The 21,326-nt window shown below is 39.0% G+C and overlaps 1 protein-coding gene across 1 annotated transcript in view; it reads left to right on the top strand.

Moving 5' to 3' along the window:
* megf11 (multiple EGF-like-domains 11) overlaps positions 1–21,326 on the top strand; it is a 113,316-nt gene that overhangs the window by 47,829 nt on the left and 44,161 nt on the right. The window contains exon 6 of the mRNA XM_058387616.1: positions 3,587–3,679. Within this exon, the coding sequence (XP_058243599.1) occupies positions 3,587–3,679 (93 nt within the window). The remainder of the gene's footprint in view (positions 1–3,586; positions 3,680–21,326) is intronic.

A 21,326-nucleotide genomic window follows, 5' to 3' on the forward strand; every position in this document is an offset into this window, starting at 1 on the left:
TTTGTCACACTGTTTTGACACAAAAGTCTTCATTATCAACATATTTATCTCTAAATGTGCATTTTCTCTTTAGAGAAAACCTTTTTGAGGTCCTATGTTTGACCATTTATGTCATTTGACACTATAAATTGAATGTTCTATGTATTCATGATATATCATATTTTATTTAAAAAGGAAAGTACAATAGCATTGGTCATTAGACCATGTGAAGTTGTAATGATAAAAATGTGGGAAATTAATCCAGATTGAGATTTTCATGCTCTGTTGGAGATTCTACATGAAGCCCCACCAGTTTTACCTTCTACCATCTGGATGGGAGAGTGGGAGAGTGTTGACTGCTTAGCAATATAGCATTAATGAAATGATGGACGTTCTGCTGCTATTTGCAGGGGAATTAGACTAAGAAGGTTTAATAAAGCCTCATGCACCAGACTGAAGTAGATTTCACATCTTAATGATGGCTGAGATTATGAGAACACCATATTATAAGGATTTGACTGCCTTTGCATTTCTGCTTTTTTGTTTTCACATCTATTTGTAGATTTAAATCCATGGATTTCAAATAAGAAGTTTATTATCTGATGAGGTGAATTATGAATTAAGTGAGTTTGACTTTAGGGTTCTCGGTGGACATTGACATCAGACACAATGTTCTTTCTTTACTTTTTTTTTATAATGTCTTCAGTGTGCTTATGTGAAGTAAGGGAGCTAAATTATTTTCTCTCTTGAGTTGTCCTTATTTACTTTGAGAGAGCCAGGAAAAAGCTGATTAGAGTTAAATAGTTACAAGCCCAGTGTTTTTTTCCTATATATTTTTTTGCTGATTTCACTGAAGAATATTCAGTCTATTAATGCTACTTGGCAATCACCAATTAGGCCTATTATTACATGGTCTGATAGCACTTCAGTGTAATGAGTGTGATTAGCTTTTTATCTAAATGAAAGACTCAATTTTCTCCCAGCGTCCATAGAATCTCTCTCATAAGCAAGTATGACTCATTGAATTTTAATTAAAATGTAAGATTATAGAAATATACATCCATTTGAATCTCATGGAGGAAGATATGTTAGACCCACATATCAACTTCCAACCACTGAAAAGACTTAAGTATATGTCCCAGTTTCCAGCTAATCAGAAATTGATGACTAGCAATAATACATCATCCCTGTCGGATTAGGTGTGGCCATGTGGTCATTTCCTATGCCTGTCTTAGTGATTCCATTAAAACAATATTTGTCATCTCTGTCAGCACAAAATGTCAAGGGATGGCTTTTTTGCATGCTTCAACACTATGCTTGCTATTACTAGGTAAATCCATGCTGCATTATTTGGCAGTGTCATGTTTTAGCATTTGTGCCTGTTGAGCATTTCTGTAATTTGTGCTTCCGTCTTCTGGGTGTTCTGTTCTGTTCTGTCCTCTTCTCTCTCTCTCTCTCTCTCTCTCTCTCTCTCTCTGTCTCTCTCTCTCTATCTCTATCTCTCCCTATCCCATCTCCGTGTCTGTGTTTAGTGTTGAAGGCCCAGTTGAGCCTGATTGAGTGATAATCCATAGTCATGCTGTCCAAGCCCAAGCTCTGCTGCCTGCTCTGTCTACTGCAGCCAGCCGAAGGGAGTGCCAGCTGCATAAACCACACTCATATTTCCATTTAGACACGTATACACATACACATAGAGATGTGTATTTTTATAGACAAAGTGTTTATTTTAGCCTTTTGTTTTATTACGCACATTAATTCTATACTTACATTTTAGCTCTTAATGTAAAAAAAAGAAATGCACAATTTACAACAAATTATTTTACAAATAATTTCAGCAATTCTGTCTTCAACCTCCCACTTGATATTGTCAGTCCGTGGTATTTTTATTTCTTGACGTGCAATAATCTTCCAACTCTACATGCCAGCAAAAATATAAAAAAAATATTCGATGTAAAGTTTTTCATAAATATGCATTGCACATAGTATGTGTGCTCCATTTGGCAGTGTTTGCTCCTGTTCCTGAGGCGTTGACATTTAAGATTTGTGCCATACTTCAGGCTCTTGTGTATGTGACGGAACTTGAAATATTAGGCTTTACTGAGAGATTTTTTAATGCAGCTTACATTGTAGTATAAAGCTAGTATGGTATGAAATGAAATAAAAGTTTAGATATATATGAGATATATATATATATATGCCAGTGTTGATTTGAGTATTTCAGATATTGTAGTCTGTGTAGTTTACACAGAATGTGAGTGAGCAGCAATTCTGTAGGTGGAAACATCTTGTTCATAAGAGAGGTCAGAGGAAAATGGCCAGATAATTTAGAGTGGTCAGGAAGGATATAGTAACTCATGTAATTACTCTTTATGAAAGTGATGAGCAGAAAATACCAAACCTTAAGATGGATGGGCTAAAACAGTAGAAGATCACAAGGGGTTTCACTCCAGTCAGCCTCACAGTAAGACTCACTGAAACTGGACAATTTGAAAATAAATCAATTGGTCTTTTTCCAGTCTTGAACTGTCTAGTTTCAGTGAATTATATATTGTAATTTTAGGTTAGAACATGTATATATTTATCTCTTCTGTTAACAGGTGTTTGAACAAACTCTGGCAAAGTCAAAAGTTAAAGTCAAAGTTCAAACAGCACATGCTTTTTTCCTGTAGAGTCTCCCTCCATCCATAATTTTAGAGAGACACAATGCTGATTCCAATCACAGTGGATTGTGCTGGAAACTTTAGAGCTTGAGTGTTGCCTGCCTTAAATAAGAGCATGTCTGTTTGAGTCCTGCTGGCCAGGTGACCTTCATTATCTTAACATTATTCATGCTAAATGCACATCCCCATGCTCCTATCTTTTAAAATAAGGCAGGTCCTATGTGGCTAAGAAAAAAAGAATAACAACACAGCGGAAAAGCTGTCACCATGGCAAAGCCTTCATGTAGGTCATTTTATTACCAGCTTGAATTTGAACCTATGACTAAAAGCGGGGGCCAAGAATACTAATGCGTTTGGCCAATCAATTGGCAGCCATGTTTCTCAATAGGAGTGATCAAGAAAGCTCCATGCTAGGTAAATGGTGCTGGAGCCCAGGCAGGAGACGCATTAGAGATTGGACAGAATGCAGCCTGATCAAATTTGAAGAGATTTACAGCTCGTTTATCCGTGCCTGCTGTAGCTTACTTTAGCTCTTTTCAGACGGAGCTAGAGAGACACATTGTGTTAACCTGACCAAGGACATAAGCTCTTAGAGAGTCGTTCAGGATTTAATATGGTTTTGAATGAAAGTGCCAATGAGAGTGGCCGTGTTCACAAGGGTCACAACGAAATGACTGTCAGCTTTGGCCAGTGGCCAGCTTGGACATTTATCCACCACATGGGTTTAAAGACATCTAGTTTTCAAAATTGTTACTGTTGAGAGTTTTAAGACATAGCTAGTGCATTCCTCAGCCCAACCTACCTCATTATTTCAGTATCACCATATCTCTTGCATCTGGGTATCTCTAAGCAAACTGTTTGGGCAGAATCCAGTGTCTCTGGCACACTACTTGTGAATATTGTATGTCTGACCATTAAGCACTTCTTTTTCTCTCTCTCTCTGATAGCTCTGTGTACTGAAGAGTGCGCTCATGGTCGCTGTGTGTCCCCTGATACGTGTCAGTGTGAGCCAGGCTGGGGAGGACTAGACTGCTCCAGTGGTGAGTTCACTCTCTCATTAACTCTGAGAGCACAGTTCACTTCATTAAGGCCCTCTGGCTCGCAGTGTAATGTCTGTTCCCTTCTCCAGAGACCACAGTCTGCCTGCTGGAGCTCTCAATCTATTACAGAGAAAACAGCACAGAAGGAAAGCTCTCCACAATCACATTTACGCTACAATGGTATTCAACTCTCACGCTGTAATCTCAAGTCTCAAAAGCCTAGAGACCAAAACAGCAGGGATCTCTCTGAAATGAGAGCAGTGCTTAAAATCCAAGAAATGAAGAATGATCTTTGGGTTGAACACTTAAAGGTCAACAAGTGATTATTATAAAGCTCTGGGAAGGCAGCATAGATATTTCACATAGACACAAGAGTGATCAAGTTGCATTTCATTTCATGTTTATTTGGGGTGTCAGAGCATATCTCATCACATGTGCTAAAACATGTTACAGTTTTTGAGTCTTAATCTCCCTGAGAATATTCATTTATTGCTTTATCCTGGCTAGGGTTATGGATGATCAGGTTTGTATCTCTGGGCACAAGGCAGGAATAAAGCATATGTGGGATAACAGTCCATCGCGCACACACACACACACACACAATCAGCCCTAGAGGCAGTTTTGTATAGATAATCAACCTAAAAATTTTGGGAGGTGGTAGGACCCAGGGAACCTGGAGGAAAGCTACAATGGCACAGTGAGAACATGTTCTGAGAACTCCACACTGAGCTTGGGCTTGAGAGAATGAAGATGAGAATCTGTAATCAGAAATAAAACCTAATCAAGGGGTCTGCCAAACATATATATATATATATATATATATATATATATATATATATATATATATATATATATATACATATACATACATATATATATATATATATATATATACACTATATTGCCAAAAGTATTCGCTCACCCATCCAAATAATCAGAATCAGGTGTTCCAATCACTTCCATGGCCACAGGTGTATAAAATCAAGCACCTAGGCATGCAGACTGTTTTTACAAACATTTGTGAAAGAATGGGTCGCTCTCAGGAGCTCAGTGAATTCCAGCGTGGAACTGTGATAGGATGCCACCTGTGCAACAAATCCAGTCGTGACATTTCCTCGCTCCTAAATATTCCACAGTCAACTGTCAGCTGTATTATAAGAACGTGGAAGTGTTTGGGAACGACAGCAACTCAGCCACGAAGTGGTAGGCCACGTCAACTGACGGAGCGGGGTCAGCGGATACTGAGGCGCATAGTGCGAAGAGGTCGCCAACTTTCTGCAGAGTCAATCGCTACAGACCTCCAAACTTCATGTGGCCTTCAGATTAGCTCAAGAACAGTGCGCAGAGAGCTTCATGGAATGGGTTTCCATGGCCGAGCAGCTGCATCCAAGCCATACATCACCAAGTGCAATGCAAAGCGTCGGATGCAGTGGTGTAAAGCACGCCGCCACTGGACTCTAGAGCAGTGGAGATGCGTTCTCTGGAGTGACGAATCGCACTTCTCCATCTGGCAATCTGATGGACGAGTCTGGGTTTGGCGGTTCCCAGGAGAACGGTACTTGTCTGACTGCATTGTGCCAAGTGTAAAGTTTGGTGGAGGGGGGATTATGGTGTGGGGTTGTTTTTCAGGAGCTGGGCTTGGCCCCTTAGTTCCAGTGAAAGGAACTCTGAATGCTTCAGCGTACCAAGACATTTTGGACAATTCCATGCTCCCAACTTTGTGGGAACAGTTTGGAGCTGGCCCCTTCCTCTTCCAACATGACTGTGTACCAGTGCACAAAGCAAGGTCCATAAAGACATGGATGACAGAGTCTGGTGTGGATGAAATTGACTGACCTGCACAGAGTCCTGACCTCAACCCGATAGAACACCTTTGGGATGAATTAGAGCGGAGACTGAGAGCCAGGCCTTCTCGTCCAACATCAGTGTGTGACCTCACAAATGCGCTTCTGGAAGAATGGTCAAAAATTCCCATAAACACACTCCTAAACCTTGTGGACAGCCTTCCCAGAAGAGTTGAAGCTGTTATAGCTGCAAAGGGTGGACCGACGTCATATTGAACCCTATGGATTAGGAATGGGATGTCACTTAAGTTCATATGCGAGTCAAGGCAGGTGAGCGAATACTTTTGGCAATATAGTGTATATATATATATATATATATATATATATATATATATATATATATATATATATATATATATATATATATATATATATATATTCATTTTTTGTTGTTACTAGGTTTGGTAAATACACCGTTCTAAAACACATGTTGCTGAAATTAAAGATTTCCTCCAAATCCACAAAAATTTGGAAATGAAATTTCCAGTCCTTTCAATAATGCGTAACATGAATCAAACATTTGCTTGCCATGAATACCTGCAGTGAGGAAGCACTGATTCACAGCAGAAATAAAAAAAAACTTTTCTTTGTAACCAGCATTTACCTCCATTACTGTAAATTAGGGGACTCTTGGGGAGAACTGGATTATTCGGTCCTCAATCAACTAAATGCTAAAGCCTGAAGAGACACAAGAACGAAAGAGAAAGATAAAGAGAACTCTAGAGAAAGCAGAGGACAGTTGAGAGTATTGAGTCTTTCAATATTTATGTCTGGAGAGAAACATGGGTGGGAAGGAGAAACAAACAATACCTCCCAAGGGTCAGGACAGAATTGCCAAACTTGCTGAACTCAGCTGGCCCATCTAGTGTGTGAAGGTAGAATAAATGTAACATTTATTTAGCCAGCAAATCTACCAAGCATGTCCCATTCAATGCACTATAAATCCCATTCGATGCAGGGCTACTTCCTGCTCATGACATCAGTGATGTTGATTTCCTGCCCTCTATTTTGACCCAGTTTGTTCATTCTTATTGCTGACCTGTTCGCCATTGTTGTGGTTCATTTGCCTCGTTCACAACGCATATTTACCAGTGAATGATGGGTGCTGGAAGCACTGGTTCCTAAGTGGTGTAAGGATCTATTGGCCATTTCATTAACAAAAGAGCCATTTCATGATTACCAGCAGCCTGTAAATCAGAAGCCGGCCCAGTAGCGATAGCCACAGTACTCAAATGGAACCATGGATGCTACTAATGACCTAAACTGACTTCCTGTGGAGACTTGCCATACAGCCTTTTGAGAAGGTGCATGCTGAAAGGGAACAGAGGAATAACAACAGCTCTCTCAGGGTGTGTCTTGGTGTGTGGCCATGTTTTTCTCCATGCAGGTGCTATATTTATCCACCTTAATATAAACAGACCTGGTGATTGAAACCTAAGCATTATTCATAACTTTCCTATTTCCATGCCAGGCATGGGGCCAGTCCTTTTCATTTATGAGCTTTCATCTGCAGAAATCAGGAATGAGTGCCAATTTTTAAATTAAATCTGCCCTTTTCACTTGCACATAAATGGTACATCATGTTTTTTGCCATTCTGTGTAAATTTTCTTCTCCCTTATTTTTCTCCTTCTTTCTCACCTTTGCTCATTCATGTTGGAGTGTTAGTGAGCTTTATTAATAAGAGGTTAGGCAGATTCTGTCATTCAATTTAGAAACGGCCTAACAGAGACTAATAGCAGTGCCAGCACACAGCTTCATAACCATTGTGGATGTGAGGTGTTGTTGTGAAATAAACCTGTGTGTCCTTGGTGCTACTTTAGTGTATTATTAGAGGGAGGGTGTGTTGGTAAGTACTGATGATGATGGGTTTGTGGGGGAAAAGTGCTATTATATGTAGCACTACGCCCCAGGGCTGAAGTGTGAACATTGTGTTTTGGTAATTTGGATTTGCATCAAATGGGCCAACCAACATTCGTTAATAGAGCAACACTCACTAGGAGCTCGCAATATAGGTCAGCACCAAGACGAGAGGGGAGACATGGAAGAAACCAAGAAAGGAGAGACAGTGAACGGAGATAGCACTCACTGGTGCATGACACTTCTGCCCAATAACAAACTACTGAGAATGCAGACGGACCCCAGGAATGCGACGAGTGCTAAAACGTGCAAAAATATCATTGTCATTGTAACCAGAAGATTACTTATTTGAAACTGTTGCAATAAATGACTCTCTCTCACTCACATGCTCTACTTTCACATTTGCCTCAGAGTTTCTCCACTCTTTTGCCAACAGAATTAGATTCCATTTGAAAATTTGTTCAAAGCCTTGAGAATTACTAGTTGACTGGATGTGTGAAGGGAAATCTGAGTTCTGGGACTTCTTAAAAGAAAGTTTGTCTAGTGAAAATATTTCAACTGAATAAGTAATTACACAACATGTTTTTGAAACATTCATTTTGGTACATTTCAACATTCTTGCACAATAAGTACCATTACATTTTCTCACCTGTGCATTAGATCAGATTTGTCATTTAAGATGGTTTCCCATTTATCAAATGGAAAACTAAGGAAAATTGGGCTATAGAACCAGTCCCAGAACCAGTAAGATGGTTAAAATAGTAAAGGTGTTTATTAATTTAATTTAATTTAATTTTATTTTATTTTTGTTCTGCATTTTTTTGTGAAAAATTCCAACTCATAATATTATTATTGTGGTTTACTTCTGCCAAGTATGATTCACTAGTTTTGTGGAAACCAGCTTCAATTTGTTGTATATAATTTGGTACCATCAGCATGCGAGTGCTGGAGGGATCATGTGGATCTTCTTGTCAAACCACTAAGCACACATGTACACTGCACTGATAAGTACTAATAGAAGAGGTCCAAGGGGAAAGTTTCAATGATCATACTCTATATGAGAGTGGACAAGAGGAAGCAGTGCTGAAGCAGGGGTTTAGATGGAGGGGAGAATGGGGAATGAGTAGTGGGAATTTCACCTGCTCTTAGACAACTCATTCATCAGCAGAGACTCTCACACAGATGCTGTCAATCCAGATTCTCAGCAGCACACTTACATGCTAGTTTGTTATAGTGAGGGGAATAAAAAAGAAGAGACAGATATTTGGTGTGGTGTAAAATAATTTGAGAGAGGTAAACAGGCAATTTCTGTAAGGATACCCCAAAATACTTGTAAATAGATATGACTTTTTAACCCTCCAGTTTTAAAGCCCAGCTCTGAACTAAATTAAATTTGAATTAAATGCATTAAAAGAGGAAAAAGTATGGGAAGAAACCCTCAGTAGAGATAGAGGACAGATATTGAGGCTAAGACAGAGGAAAAAAAGAAAATGACTCCCTTTTTTCTTATCTCTGCAGCCATCAATAAAGCCGTTAAATAAATCATTCTCTCCTTAATCTTTCCTCCTTTTCTCCTCCCTTCCTCCACTCTCTGGTCCTTACCAGTTACGTGGCACCACAGCTACTGCTCTCTCTCTACACAGCAGTCTGCATCCCCAACTCCCTTTCATGTGCATGCATGCTTGTGTGAGTTTATCGCTGTGGGTCCTTATCTCTCATCACTTAGCTCATGCAGAGAAAGTGTCAATAGAAGAAGAAGGGCCAGCACCTGATTGCTTATTGTATATGTGCATTTAAAAAGCACAGCAACACCTCAGCTAGCAGCATTCATTTAAACTGCATGTATACACAAAAAACATACCTTAATCAATGGGGTACCTCATTATAGTGAACTTGATAGATTTGTACATGCAGAGATTTTACTTTAATCCCCAACAGTATGAGGTTACAGTTTATGAATAATGCTCTTATGGAATATAAGATTTTTTTTCACTCAATTTTAATTGACTCGAGCCCTCCTGTGGGAATAGAGTTTTGAATTCCATTCTCACAAGGGGGCTTGCGTCAGACAGACACTGGGTGTGCTGCTGGCCTGATGGCCTAGCAGTCCCACAACATTCATATGCACCGAACTGAGCCCCTTAGTCCCGGCAGCATGCTATAGTTACTACTTGGTCCATATCTCCAGTGTTAAAAGTGAATAGCTCTTGAGGGCTGTTTGTTGGCATCCACAGCTAAACTCAGTATCTCTATACAGGAGGATGGGGGAAGAATGATAAATATATTAGGACATAGAAAGTCAGCTGAGAATTTGCAGTCTAGGTTTCTTGGACAAAGTTTGTTTGAGTCCATCTGTGATTAGGCAGATATAGGCAGTTGACAGATGTGCATATCCATCTGCAATTAGAGGCATGCATAGAGTTGCTGGATGATTTTTTTCCCCCCAACATTTATTGGTTCAGTAAATCACTGGAGTGGTGTTTTGCCTTAGCTGACAGAAAATAGTAGAACTTGTGACTACTCTCTATGGTCCTCAAAAGAAACCTCTATCTGAAACCTAAAACACATTAAGTACACTTTATGGCCAAAAAGTATGTGGACACCTTACCATCACAACATATGGATTTTCCCCGACTATTTGGAATTCCGCAAATTTGGAAGCCCACAATTGTCTAGAATGATAGTTTCACTGGAATTGAAGGACCCTTACCTGTTTTTGCATGACAATGCCCCATTGCAAAACAAATGGCTAATAAAGACATTGTTTACCAAAGTTTGTGTGCAAAAACATGAGTGTCCTCACAGGACCCTGAATTGTACCACCATTGGGTATGAATTGGAACACTGACTGAATGCCAGGCCTTCTTGTCCAACATCAGTGCCCAGCCTCACTAATGCTTTTATGGCTGAATGGCCAAATCCCTACAGCCGTGTTCCAAAATCTAGTGAAAAGCCTTCCCAGAAGAGTGGAGGTGTTTATAACAGCAAAATGGGAACCAACTCCATATTACTGGCCATGGTTTTGAAAAGGGAAGACCATCATTTGATTGTGATGCTTTTGGCCATATAGTGCATGTTTATATTGAAATATTTGCTGTGTTTATTATTTTGGTTGATAAATTGTTGGTTGGTGCTGTATTTTATTATTCCAGTGAGATGTTTGTTAGAACAATGAGACTATTATCTCCTATGAAGAAGAGGAAGAAGAGCTTCTTTTCTCACTCACTATTTTCCAGTTATAATATAAATATCATAATAATGTCTAGTTAAAATGTCATATTAATGACAATTCCGACATAATAGTGGAGATAGCAAATGTTGCAGCTATATGACACAGTTAGTTGCAGTGAATTATGGAAGAGACTTGATTCAGCTGGTTAGTGATGGTGTTGATGTGGTGAAAACTGAAGCTATGAAACCATACCTATTTAAGCATTGTTTTTTGAGGGTGGATTTTTGACATCTTAAAATACCACATTCTGGTAAGAGAAAGATAACTGAATCTTTTTCATAACTGAATAAACATAACATAACATTTCATAACTGAGTAAACTGTCCATGTTGAGATCATTACACTATGTGAATCATTTGTGATTGGAAATTGTGAAGTTGTGAAGCATGTTCTCCCATATGAACTAATAATCCATGTAATCCATCACTTGTCCATTCAAAAAACTAAAAAATGTCATTGTAGGACCTTTTGACCTTTTAGATTATGACCACATAACTCCACTGTACTAATTGTTTTCCAACATGGCATTCATAATGATAGAGCTGTACACACTTGGGAAAGGGTGCCCTAGATGTAATAAATCCCTGCAGTTTAGATAAGAAAATAAATGCTGTCTGGATTTCTTCCACTGCATACAGAACAGTAATTGTTTACTTCAGTGGAGAATAAATCAAATGATGCAATATTGCAGTGTTAGCCCAATTGCTTTAATTTATGATAGCTACTGATGCAAATATGTATGCTTGCAAATAGAGTTGTTTTAACTGTATTTCATTTTCCTCTCATTAAACTGGCATCTGAATCAGGAAGGACATATTGTTCATTGCACCTTTGTTTTTGTACTGTAAGTTTTGTTTCACCAGGTCTTATAACTTTGGAATTCCAAAGGCTCCAACAATGTAATCAATAGGTGACAATAATGATTATGCTAATGCTTGCTGCATTTGTAATTATATACAGTTATCAATGTTGCTTTCTTCCACTGTTATCATTACCACATAGAAGCAGTGCCATTACACTTAAAGAGATATACTTGACATTGTCTTGAGTACACGGAGTACCTTAAGATAATCATGATTATTGGGTACATTAAAAAGGCTTATTACTTGTCCTCAGGAGAAGGTTAGTGGGTCTAAAATGGCTGAGATTCTGTAACAGTTCTGTTGCCAGCTTCTGCCAGCATACTAATGTAAAACAAAACCTCTGTTGTGGTCATTTCACAGTCTATGAGTCACCCTTGATTTTGTGGTTCATTTCCATGTTTATGAAGGAGCAGTACAGGATTCAATTTATTTCATTGATCATTACATTTGATGAAGCCTTTGCTCATCATTGCGAGGGCCAAGATGTTAATTCTGTAGGTCTGGAGCTGCAATCTCTGGTGGTACATGAGGTCCTGTTACGATGAGATGAGGCTGCTGAGGAGTAGTGTAAATCGACTTTAGGTTTTATGAGTTAGTGCATGGATTCACTTATTACAAACCTCTGCACAGCTCACAGGTCACTGGTTCCTGAGGTATAATTCTCTCCTCTGTCACTGTTGGAACTCTTTATTTACTGTTGAATATTGTTCCATTAACCACAACTCTACACTTTAAACAAAATTAAGTGATGTCAGTAGTCCTATTGTGAAGTCCTTTTGTGAACAAAATGTAAAAGTCTTACTGTACCTCTGATAAGACTAATGTTAAATATGCAGTGGTACCAGACCCTGAGTTATTGCAGCAACATGGTACAAAGCATTTTGCAAATGATTATAATGAACGACACATTATAATTTTGAAACCTTTACATTTACTGCTATGGAATGTCTGCACGACAAGTTAGTTCCTGTTATCACTTATGCTGTAGCATGCATAAACAGTCATTTCCTCACCAGGCTTTCTTTTTTCTCATTCTTGAAGTTAATAAGACAAGAAAAACACTGCTTGTCTGAGAAAGCACAAAACCCTCTGTTCTGAAGACACTCTGGTGGCAGAAAATTTACTGAATGTTACAAAGCTCTGACAGACAATAAATTTTAAATAAGCATCTTCTACCAGATCAGATAAGCCTTAGATTGTGTAGACCATCCACCACTCAGGTCTCTGTTAATGAGATGTTACTATAGAAACGATAAAGTATGAGAACGAGCACAGTCTTAATCTAAGATTTGAATTATAGCCAGAACAGCCATTTATTTGTTATAGAAAATTGATCAACACCTTGTGATCAATTAGATTTGAAAATACAGATTTGAAAATACAGCAATGCTGTGGTATGAAGGGGAATATTCCAGGGGTTGAAGAATCTGCAGTGATAAACAAAAGGACAGAAATTTGTGCTGCCTGTCGTGTGGTTTTGGAAACTATTTGATGAGCGTGCCGATCAGAACTAACCAGGTGAGAAGGAAGCAGATCCAGCTATTTTGTAGACCTCCAGATGGTAGAATTTCTAGTATCTCTGTAGGGATGACAACCTTCAAGTTTCACGTCTGCATGGGCCTGCAAGTGCATGAGTGACTTGTATACCCTACATGTTTTACTATGGCGTCCTTGTATATGCTGTGTGTCAGAGCATGTGTGTGCGTGCTTTTGCGTGGGTGGCATTATTTGCAGTCTCGCTCCTTCACCTGTTCCTGATGTTTAACCCTGCAGTCCACAGCAATGTTGCAGTGATTATGGCCCGTCCTAGGAGACATTGATTGTCTTGCACCTCACAGGTGAGCCCCACACAATGCTGACGAATGAACTCTTGCCCCTGCCAAGACCAATTAACTGTCAGTGTTGTATTGACATGCCCCATCGGTTTGTGAGAAGAGCAAAGAAAAACAAACTTTTAATCAAATTGTGTTTCAGTCCCCAGGGTAACTGGAGTTTTTATTCAGAATTGTGTTCTGTTCCTTCTCTATCTGTTGTTACAAAGTTTCCTGAGAAGACTTTTGCAAGAACATTGTTTTTTTTTTTATTATTAAATACAAGAGGTGACACACTGCATATTTTTATTTTGGTGGACTTTATTAAGTCATCTATCTTGCATGTACAGACAGGTGGAAAAAAAATTAAGAAAAAACTGTGACTGTTATTTTATGGGGCATTTTACTGGCAGGGTTTTGGACCACTTGTCCCCCATTGTGGGAAAAGTCACTGCAAATCAATACAAAGTGAGCTTGTGTCCATGATAGCCTCAGATTCCTGTTTTTGGCTGACAGGAGTGGAACCCAGTGTGATTTTCTGATGTTGTAGCCCATCCATTTTAAGGTTCAATGTGTAGTGCATGCTGAGATTCTTTCCGCTCAGCAGAGTTGCAAAGAGAGATTATATTATTTGCTATTAATTATCCTTCCTGGTAGATCAAACCAATTTGGCCATTTACCTCAGACCTCTCATATCAAGAAGGCATTTCCACCCGCAGAAATATTGCTCATTCAATATTTCTTGTTTTTCTTGTTTTTTGTAAATTCTAGAGACTGTTTGTGAAAATCACAGAGATCAGCAGTTTCTGAAATACTCAAACCAGCCTTTCTGGCACCAACAGCCACGCAAGGTTAAAGTCACAGAGATCACACTTTCTCCCCATTCTGATGCTTGATGTGAACATAAACTGAAGCTTCTTACCTGTATCTGAATGATTTTATGCATTGTGCTGCTGCCACATGATTAGATATATGCAGAAATTAGCAGGTATACAGGTGTTCCAAATAAAGTGGATGGTGGCTGTATGTAATAGAGAAAAGCTAGCATGTGGGATTCTCTCTCCCAAACAATTTATAATAATGGTACTATGAGACTCTTATGGGACCAGGGTTTCCAAGAGGCCAGCTGAATACATATTAGTTAAAGTGTATCAGGTAGTCAGTTTAAGTGCTGTTTGGTTCAAGCTCCTGTTGACAAATTTGATACCACTTTTTATTTGAGAGCCTGTGAGTTATAAAATAATTAAGCACCTTCTGCTTTTAGCTGAACCCCTGAATATCTTTTAATATGATGTAAAGTGATAGCTCATGATAGCTCAAAATGATCTCCCATGCAAGAAGATGCATGCAGAGCTCTGTCCTGGCTCATAGACTGCTTTACTTATCAAGCCATGCTTAGGTTCATGTAAAATATGGTTTCTGTTTTTCTCAGGACTGGCCATCTTAGAGAATGTAGAATGTAGGCATGCTAATTTCTTCAAGGTCAAGATAAACAACTCAAGCTTCTCCTGCTTTGATTATCTTAATGCAGACATTAAAAGTCTAGAAATTCAATTAAATCCCTGCCTTTTGCCAGTGAGGTAAAAGCAGAAGCCAAAGAGACACACAAGGCACTATCACATCTCAATGGATTAATAAGAAGGAAAAAAGGACAAAGTCTGTGATCTGTGCCTCAGAGAAAGGGCATCTAGATGATAAGGATCAAAGGAGAATTTTACAGCAAATGTAGTGCCTACCAAATGATTGGATGCATTCATGGGAGTAGATGCAAAACTGCACACTAATGTCCTCTACATTTAAAGAAATTCTGTAAGAAACCAAGGTCACACCGAGAGGACTGTAACAGAATAGATCACAAAGTTTGCTGTTTGCTGTGTAAATTGACTTTAGCTCAATGAAATGCTAAAAAAAAAAAAAACTATAGCTCTTATATAAGTATGTGTGTTTAAGTATTTCTAAACACATTTTGATCTGTCAAACAATCCATAAGAATATGAGAATAATTTACAAACATCTGTTCTTCTGCTTCTATTGATGACCTGTTTTCATACTATATACTTTGAGAAATTAGATTTCAGATTCAGTCTAAAATGAGGTCTAATGTAAATATGATTAACCAATTTTATACATAAAGAAATTTTTTTTCTTTAAGTGCATCTTCTCTCATTGGATCGATACAGACACCCCTTTCACAGATTACACTACAGACCCCCAAACAGGAGAATTAGATTTTCTCTTTTACATTTTATTTTTCTTCTCATCAGACATCTGCAGCTTTATTGGTTAACTGACATGACAAATCATTTGCTTTGGTTTTGAAGGCTTCATGATTGCCAGCTGTTCTCATATAATGCATAAAACCCCAGCATTGGAATTTGCCCACCACTGGGTATATTTGTTCCTCTATTTTCAAGTCTCTATTTGCCTGCCGGTCACACAAACACAATGAATTTTTTCAGCAAGTCACTCTTGTGAACCTTTGACTTCACTATGACTTTGAGAATACACAAGAATAATTCATGTGCTCTGGCAAGATTCTATAGATGCGCAGGGAACAAAACTGCATTCAGAGCTCCAGAGGTTCACTCGGGATAATTTTTGCACACTGATCTTGGCAACCTTCTTTGTATGGTCTCATGAGAGGCCAGGTGTGACTGTTGATTAGTTGAAGGGGCAGAGGGACAGCAGTGATTGACACTTTATGAAGGCTTTAGGCCTTGAGATGGAGGTCAGTGAGACTGAAGCTTTGTTTCAAAGCTACTTTCCAGCTGCAGTCCAGCCCTTTCTTGTCAAATTGCAGTCACTCAGGGAATGAAGCTTCAGTGAGGGATCATGTTTAAGTGGCACCTCTTGGGCATTCCAAAGTAGGCGAATATAGTAGGAGAGCAATTTTTGCATGTACTATTTTGAGGGATATATAGCATGGGAAAAGTTTCCTTATTTCTAATTTATATATATATATATATATATATATATATATATATATATATATATATATATATATATATATATATATACACTATATTGCCAAAAGTATTCGCTCACCCATCCAAATAATCAGAATCAGGTGTTCCAATCACTTCCATGGCCACAGGTGTATAAAATCAAGCACCTAGGCATGCAGACTGTTTTTACAAACATTTGTGAAAGAATGGGTCGCTCTCAGGAGCTCAGTGAATTCCAGCGTGGAACTGTGATAGGATGCCACCTGTGCAACAAATCCAGTCGTGAAATTTCCTCACTCCTAAATATTCCACAGTCAACTGTCAGCTGTATTATAAGAACATGGAAGTGTTTGGGAACGACAGCAACTCAGCCACGAAGTGGTAGGCCACGTAAACTGACGGAGCGGGGTCAGCGGATGCTGAGGCGCATAGTGCGAAGAGGTCGCCAACTTTCTGCAGAGTCAATCGCTACAGACCTCCAAACTTCATGTGGCCTTCAGATTAGCTCAAGAACAGTGCGCAGAGAGCTTCATGGAATGGGTTTCCATGGCCGAGCAGCTGCATCCAAGCCATACATCACCAAGTGCAAATGCAAAGTGTCGGATGCAGTGGTGTAAAGCACGCCGCCACTGGACTCTAGAGCAGTGGAGACGCGTTCTCTGGAGTGACGAATCGTGCTTCTCCATCTGGCAATCTGATGGACGAGTCTGGGTTTGGAGGTTGCCAGGAGAACGGTACTTGTCTGACTGCATTGTGCCAAGTGTAAAGTTTGGTGGAGGGGGGATTATGGTGTGGGGTTGTTTTTCAGGAGCTGGGCTTGGCCCCTTAGTTCCAGTGAAAGGAACTCTGAATGCTTCAGCATACCAAGACATTTTGGACAATTCCATGCTCCCAGCTTTGTGGGAACAGTTTGGAGCTGGCCCCTTCCTCTTCCAACATGACTGTGCACCAGTGCACAAAGCAAGGTCCATAAAGACATGGATGACAGAGTCTGGTGTGGATGAACTTGACTGGCCTGCACAGAGTCCTGACCTCAACCCGATAGAACACCTTTGGGATGAATTAGAGCGGAGTCTGAGAGCCAGGTCTTCTCGTCCAACATCAGTGTGTGACCTCACAAATGTGCTTCTGGAAGAATGGTCAAAAATTCCCATAAACACACTCCTAAACCTTGTGGACAGCCTTCCCAGAAGAGTTGAAGCTGTTATAGCTGCAAAGGGTGGACCGACGTCATATTGAACCCTATGGATTAGGAATGGGATGTCACTTAAGTTCATATGCGAGTCAAGGCAGGTGAGTGAATACTTTTGGCAATATAGTGTATATATATATATATACATATACACACACACACTTTATCATCACTAGTCAAACAGTTGACTTTGTGATTGAATAATCTAATTCATCATGAGTGTTAGGTCATAACTAATCCACCCACATAGTCAGAGCTCAGTCACTGATTACACTGCCTTTCTGACCCTGCTTAGTAGAGCATTGCAGTTCTGCTCCCTTGAGTTTGTCTTCCACATCTGATCTCCTCATCTGTGGTGGGCAAACTGCCACCTGCAGAGAGCTGAAACCCCGCACCAAGATTTATCTCTTCATGAAGAGCATTAGCATAATGTCAGATCATTAAAAGTCAATTATCCTACCCTGTGTGGGTACATGGGGTATGTGAGTGCTTTAGATTGTTGTCTAAAAAGTTGCTGTGAAAGGTTTTACCAATGTTTTACCAAACAGGTGTCATTTACAGTCCTTTACGGAATGACTGGTGCACTGGTAAATAATCCGGAGACTGAAATGTGTGTTGCAAAACACTGATGTGTTTTTACCACATCAGTTTGTGTTTTGTAGCCAGCTTTTATTCTCATCTGTTTCACCAAACATGCCAGTGGTGTCCATGGCCAAAAAGCTTAGGCCTCATCTGACCATAATATATGATTTTAATTGCAGTTCCAATGATGTTCCATGGTGCCAGCTTCACTGTGCGTGTGTGTGGAGGGATCAGATTCCCAGAAACAGAACAAAGGTAGCAGGGATATCATGTTACAATAATAATAATATTATTATTATTTACTGTATTTGTTTAGCTCTTTAACCAAGGACATTATTTTATTTATTTAGATTTTATATTTAAATTTAGCCCCAATGAGCCATGCTCACATTTTTTCTTGCCACTGTTGCCTCTGCATTGGCAACACTGGCAAGGAAAAATGTGAGATAAGATGAGACATGATATGAGAAAGAAACCTTTGAAGGAACCAGATTCAAAAGGGGTCCTTCCTCATCTGGTTGATACTTGATAGTTTTATTATAAAGAAATCTGTCTTCTATAACTGAACTATATGGTGACAATTTTGCTAGGGTCAAAGGTTTCCCCAATTGTTTTAATAGTTTTAATGAAAATGTTGGGTTTTTTTTTATTTCACATAATAAAGTTTGCCTAGCCTCACCAAGGGTGAAAAAAGGATTTTGTATATTTTTTGGTATATTCTGTTTGTATAAGTTGTGTTCACTTATGTGTTCACATAGTCATGCACTTCCTCTGTGTTTCCTCTGTAGCTTGCAAAATATATATAGATAAAGAGACCTACTATATAATAGTTAATATAATTATAATAATATAATAGTCACTTTCTGGAATCTGCAGCATATTCAACATTCTTTCTTAGGAGAAATTAAAATTAAAGCATATGATGATCGCCATGAACATTGACTGGCCATAAAGAAATGCATGCAGTGTTGTTATACACCGTTTTAATGTATTTATTGCTCACATGCAACTCCAAAAACACCTGCATGATGTGTTCATGCCCAGTAGACTCAAAGCTGACCCAGAAAAAGTGTGTCTGACGTACCCCACTTTTTCACTGGCTGTTATACCGGCTGTTTTCAGCAGGTGCAAGAACCATGGAGGTACATGATATTTCACCAAGGGGAGTCAGTGGGCAGCTTGTACAGTCACATAGACCATGCGCCTTGACTAATGTTCTGTCTCTGCTTTTCCTATCTGTGCTCTTGTAGTAGGCTAGTAGTAGGCTATATTGCCTTCTTTGTGGACCTCTACATTTCATTGCTAATTTCCTTAATGTGCATCAGACATTAGAATGTCATGTGCCAAACGATTGAGTTAAGTGTGTCAAAGGCAAAAGCTGTGTGTTCACCTGTGTAAGAACAGTTAAATGCTGACCTCTTTCTTACGTCTAGGTCATCCCGTGGCATCTACTTTCAAAGATCTATAGCAGAAGAGTACAAAATGGATATTGAGGCTAAAAACACAAAACATTAATTTCTATACAGTTGTGGTTTCAATACTAACAAAGATTACCAGCATTCAAACTTTTTTTATGTTAACAAATTTAGCCTTACTTTCAAGGTGAGTGACCTAATTAGAAGCATTTGCAGGGAACAATCGGACTTGGCCTGAACATTTTGACAACAAAGTTTATCTTAGATGTGATGGATGTCATGGTGTTATGGCTTTTGTGGTTATGAGCATATTTCTAAATCCAGAATAAAAGAGGAGGCATGGAACACATGGGTGTATTACATATAGGGGTGTTATAAATAAGCAATGCTGCATATGCAGCATTGCCCTCTACTGGAAAACCTCATCAGGATCATAGAGAGTAGTATATCCTTGTCAATTCTAGAGTTTCAGTTCATTTCTCTGTCTAAAGTAAAACGTTAGCGTATTATAGACATTGCAATAATGAAGTGTACTGGTCTTAAGTTTGCAAGTTCTTTTTGCAGAATTACGGACCTTAGGACTGGTTTGTGGAATCACTGATATCAATTACTTAAATATACAAACAAACAAACACTTGTACATGTGGTTCTGTTGCCTCCACTGGCCTGAACTCCCCCTCATCGACACTCTGCCACAAGCCTTGGCACTATCCAGTTCATCCTAATTGGAATTAATAATTAAAAATAGGAAATCAATCGGTTCAAATTAAGTGCCACAGAGCAAGCTTTATTGGGTTGACATTGTCTATGGAATGCATGCTTTTGGTCACTGCTGTCCTCGCACGTGTCTAGCATCCACACTTCAATCCCACCTTCCTCTTTATTCATGTCCTTCAGCTTTGATTGGAGGCATCTAAATAAACCAGCATTTTTTTCCACTTTTTTTTTCCTCACCCGAATGTGGATGAGAGATCATGTAACCCCCTTGGGGGAAGATCTGTGTGGAGTGAAGAGGGGAAGAATTATTAATTGGTAGTGGTGGCCGCTGGTGTAACAATCTGCTGATGAGCACACTTTTGACTTTTTGTTGAATAAGCTGCTGGTTTTGCTGCACTGGGTCAAGGCTTTTCCCACATTATTCAACAACTGTATAATGACCCTGCTTCTGCCTACATCCTTCACTTCCAAGATTCCCATTTCACTCTCTATAGGCTCAGGAATTGGTTACCCCCTTAACTGCATCATCTTAATCATCAACTTTTATTATATATACAATTCCTACCATGCTAATAAAGGAGCTATTAATCACTAGTCAACAATTATTTAATCCAGTTAACTTTCCTAGTTATGAGTATGTGCCTGAATTTTCAAGGGTGAAGTGATTTAAACCTCTTATTCAGTAAGAGTTTTGAATCAGTGAATCAATTCAGTTAATTTCAGAGGAATAAATTACATCTGTATCACGCACAATTCTGGTTATTAGGACCCATCATAGTACTGAGACTGCAGCAGTCATGGCAGTAATTCATTTTGTTTGCCACTGACATTTTTCTCTGCTTGTCGTCATAGACCTAAGTGCTGCCTTTGACGTAGTAAACTGACCCTTAATCATCAAGATTTGAGTGCATGGAATGACACATGAAAGACTCTGTGCCTGATTCATGAAGATATTGTGTGACATGAAAATGAGTGCAAATGATGAATTAGCTTAAGCTACATGAAACATGCTTCTACCCATTCATTACTGATTTCCATGTCTTTTGTACATAGCAAAGAAAAGAAAAGAAAAGAAAAGAAAAGAAAAGAAAAGAAAAGAAAAGTGCTATAGTTTCAGTTATGAATTTTGCTAATCCTAATTTGAAGTTTTAGCTAGAAGTGAGAAGAGTGGCTATATTAGATCTATTT

Source organism: Hemibagrus wyckioides, linkage group LG04 (assembly GCF_019097595.1).
Source record: "Hemibagrus wyckioides isolate EC202008001 linkage group LG04, SWU_Hwy_1.0, whole genome shotgun sequence".
NCBI classification, from domain to species: domain Eukaryota; kingdom Metazoa; phylum Chordata; class Actinopteri; order Siluriformes; family Bagridae; genus Hemibagrus; species Hemibagrus wyckioides.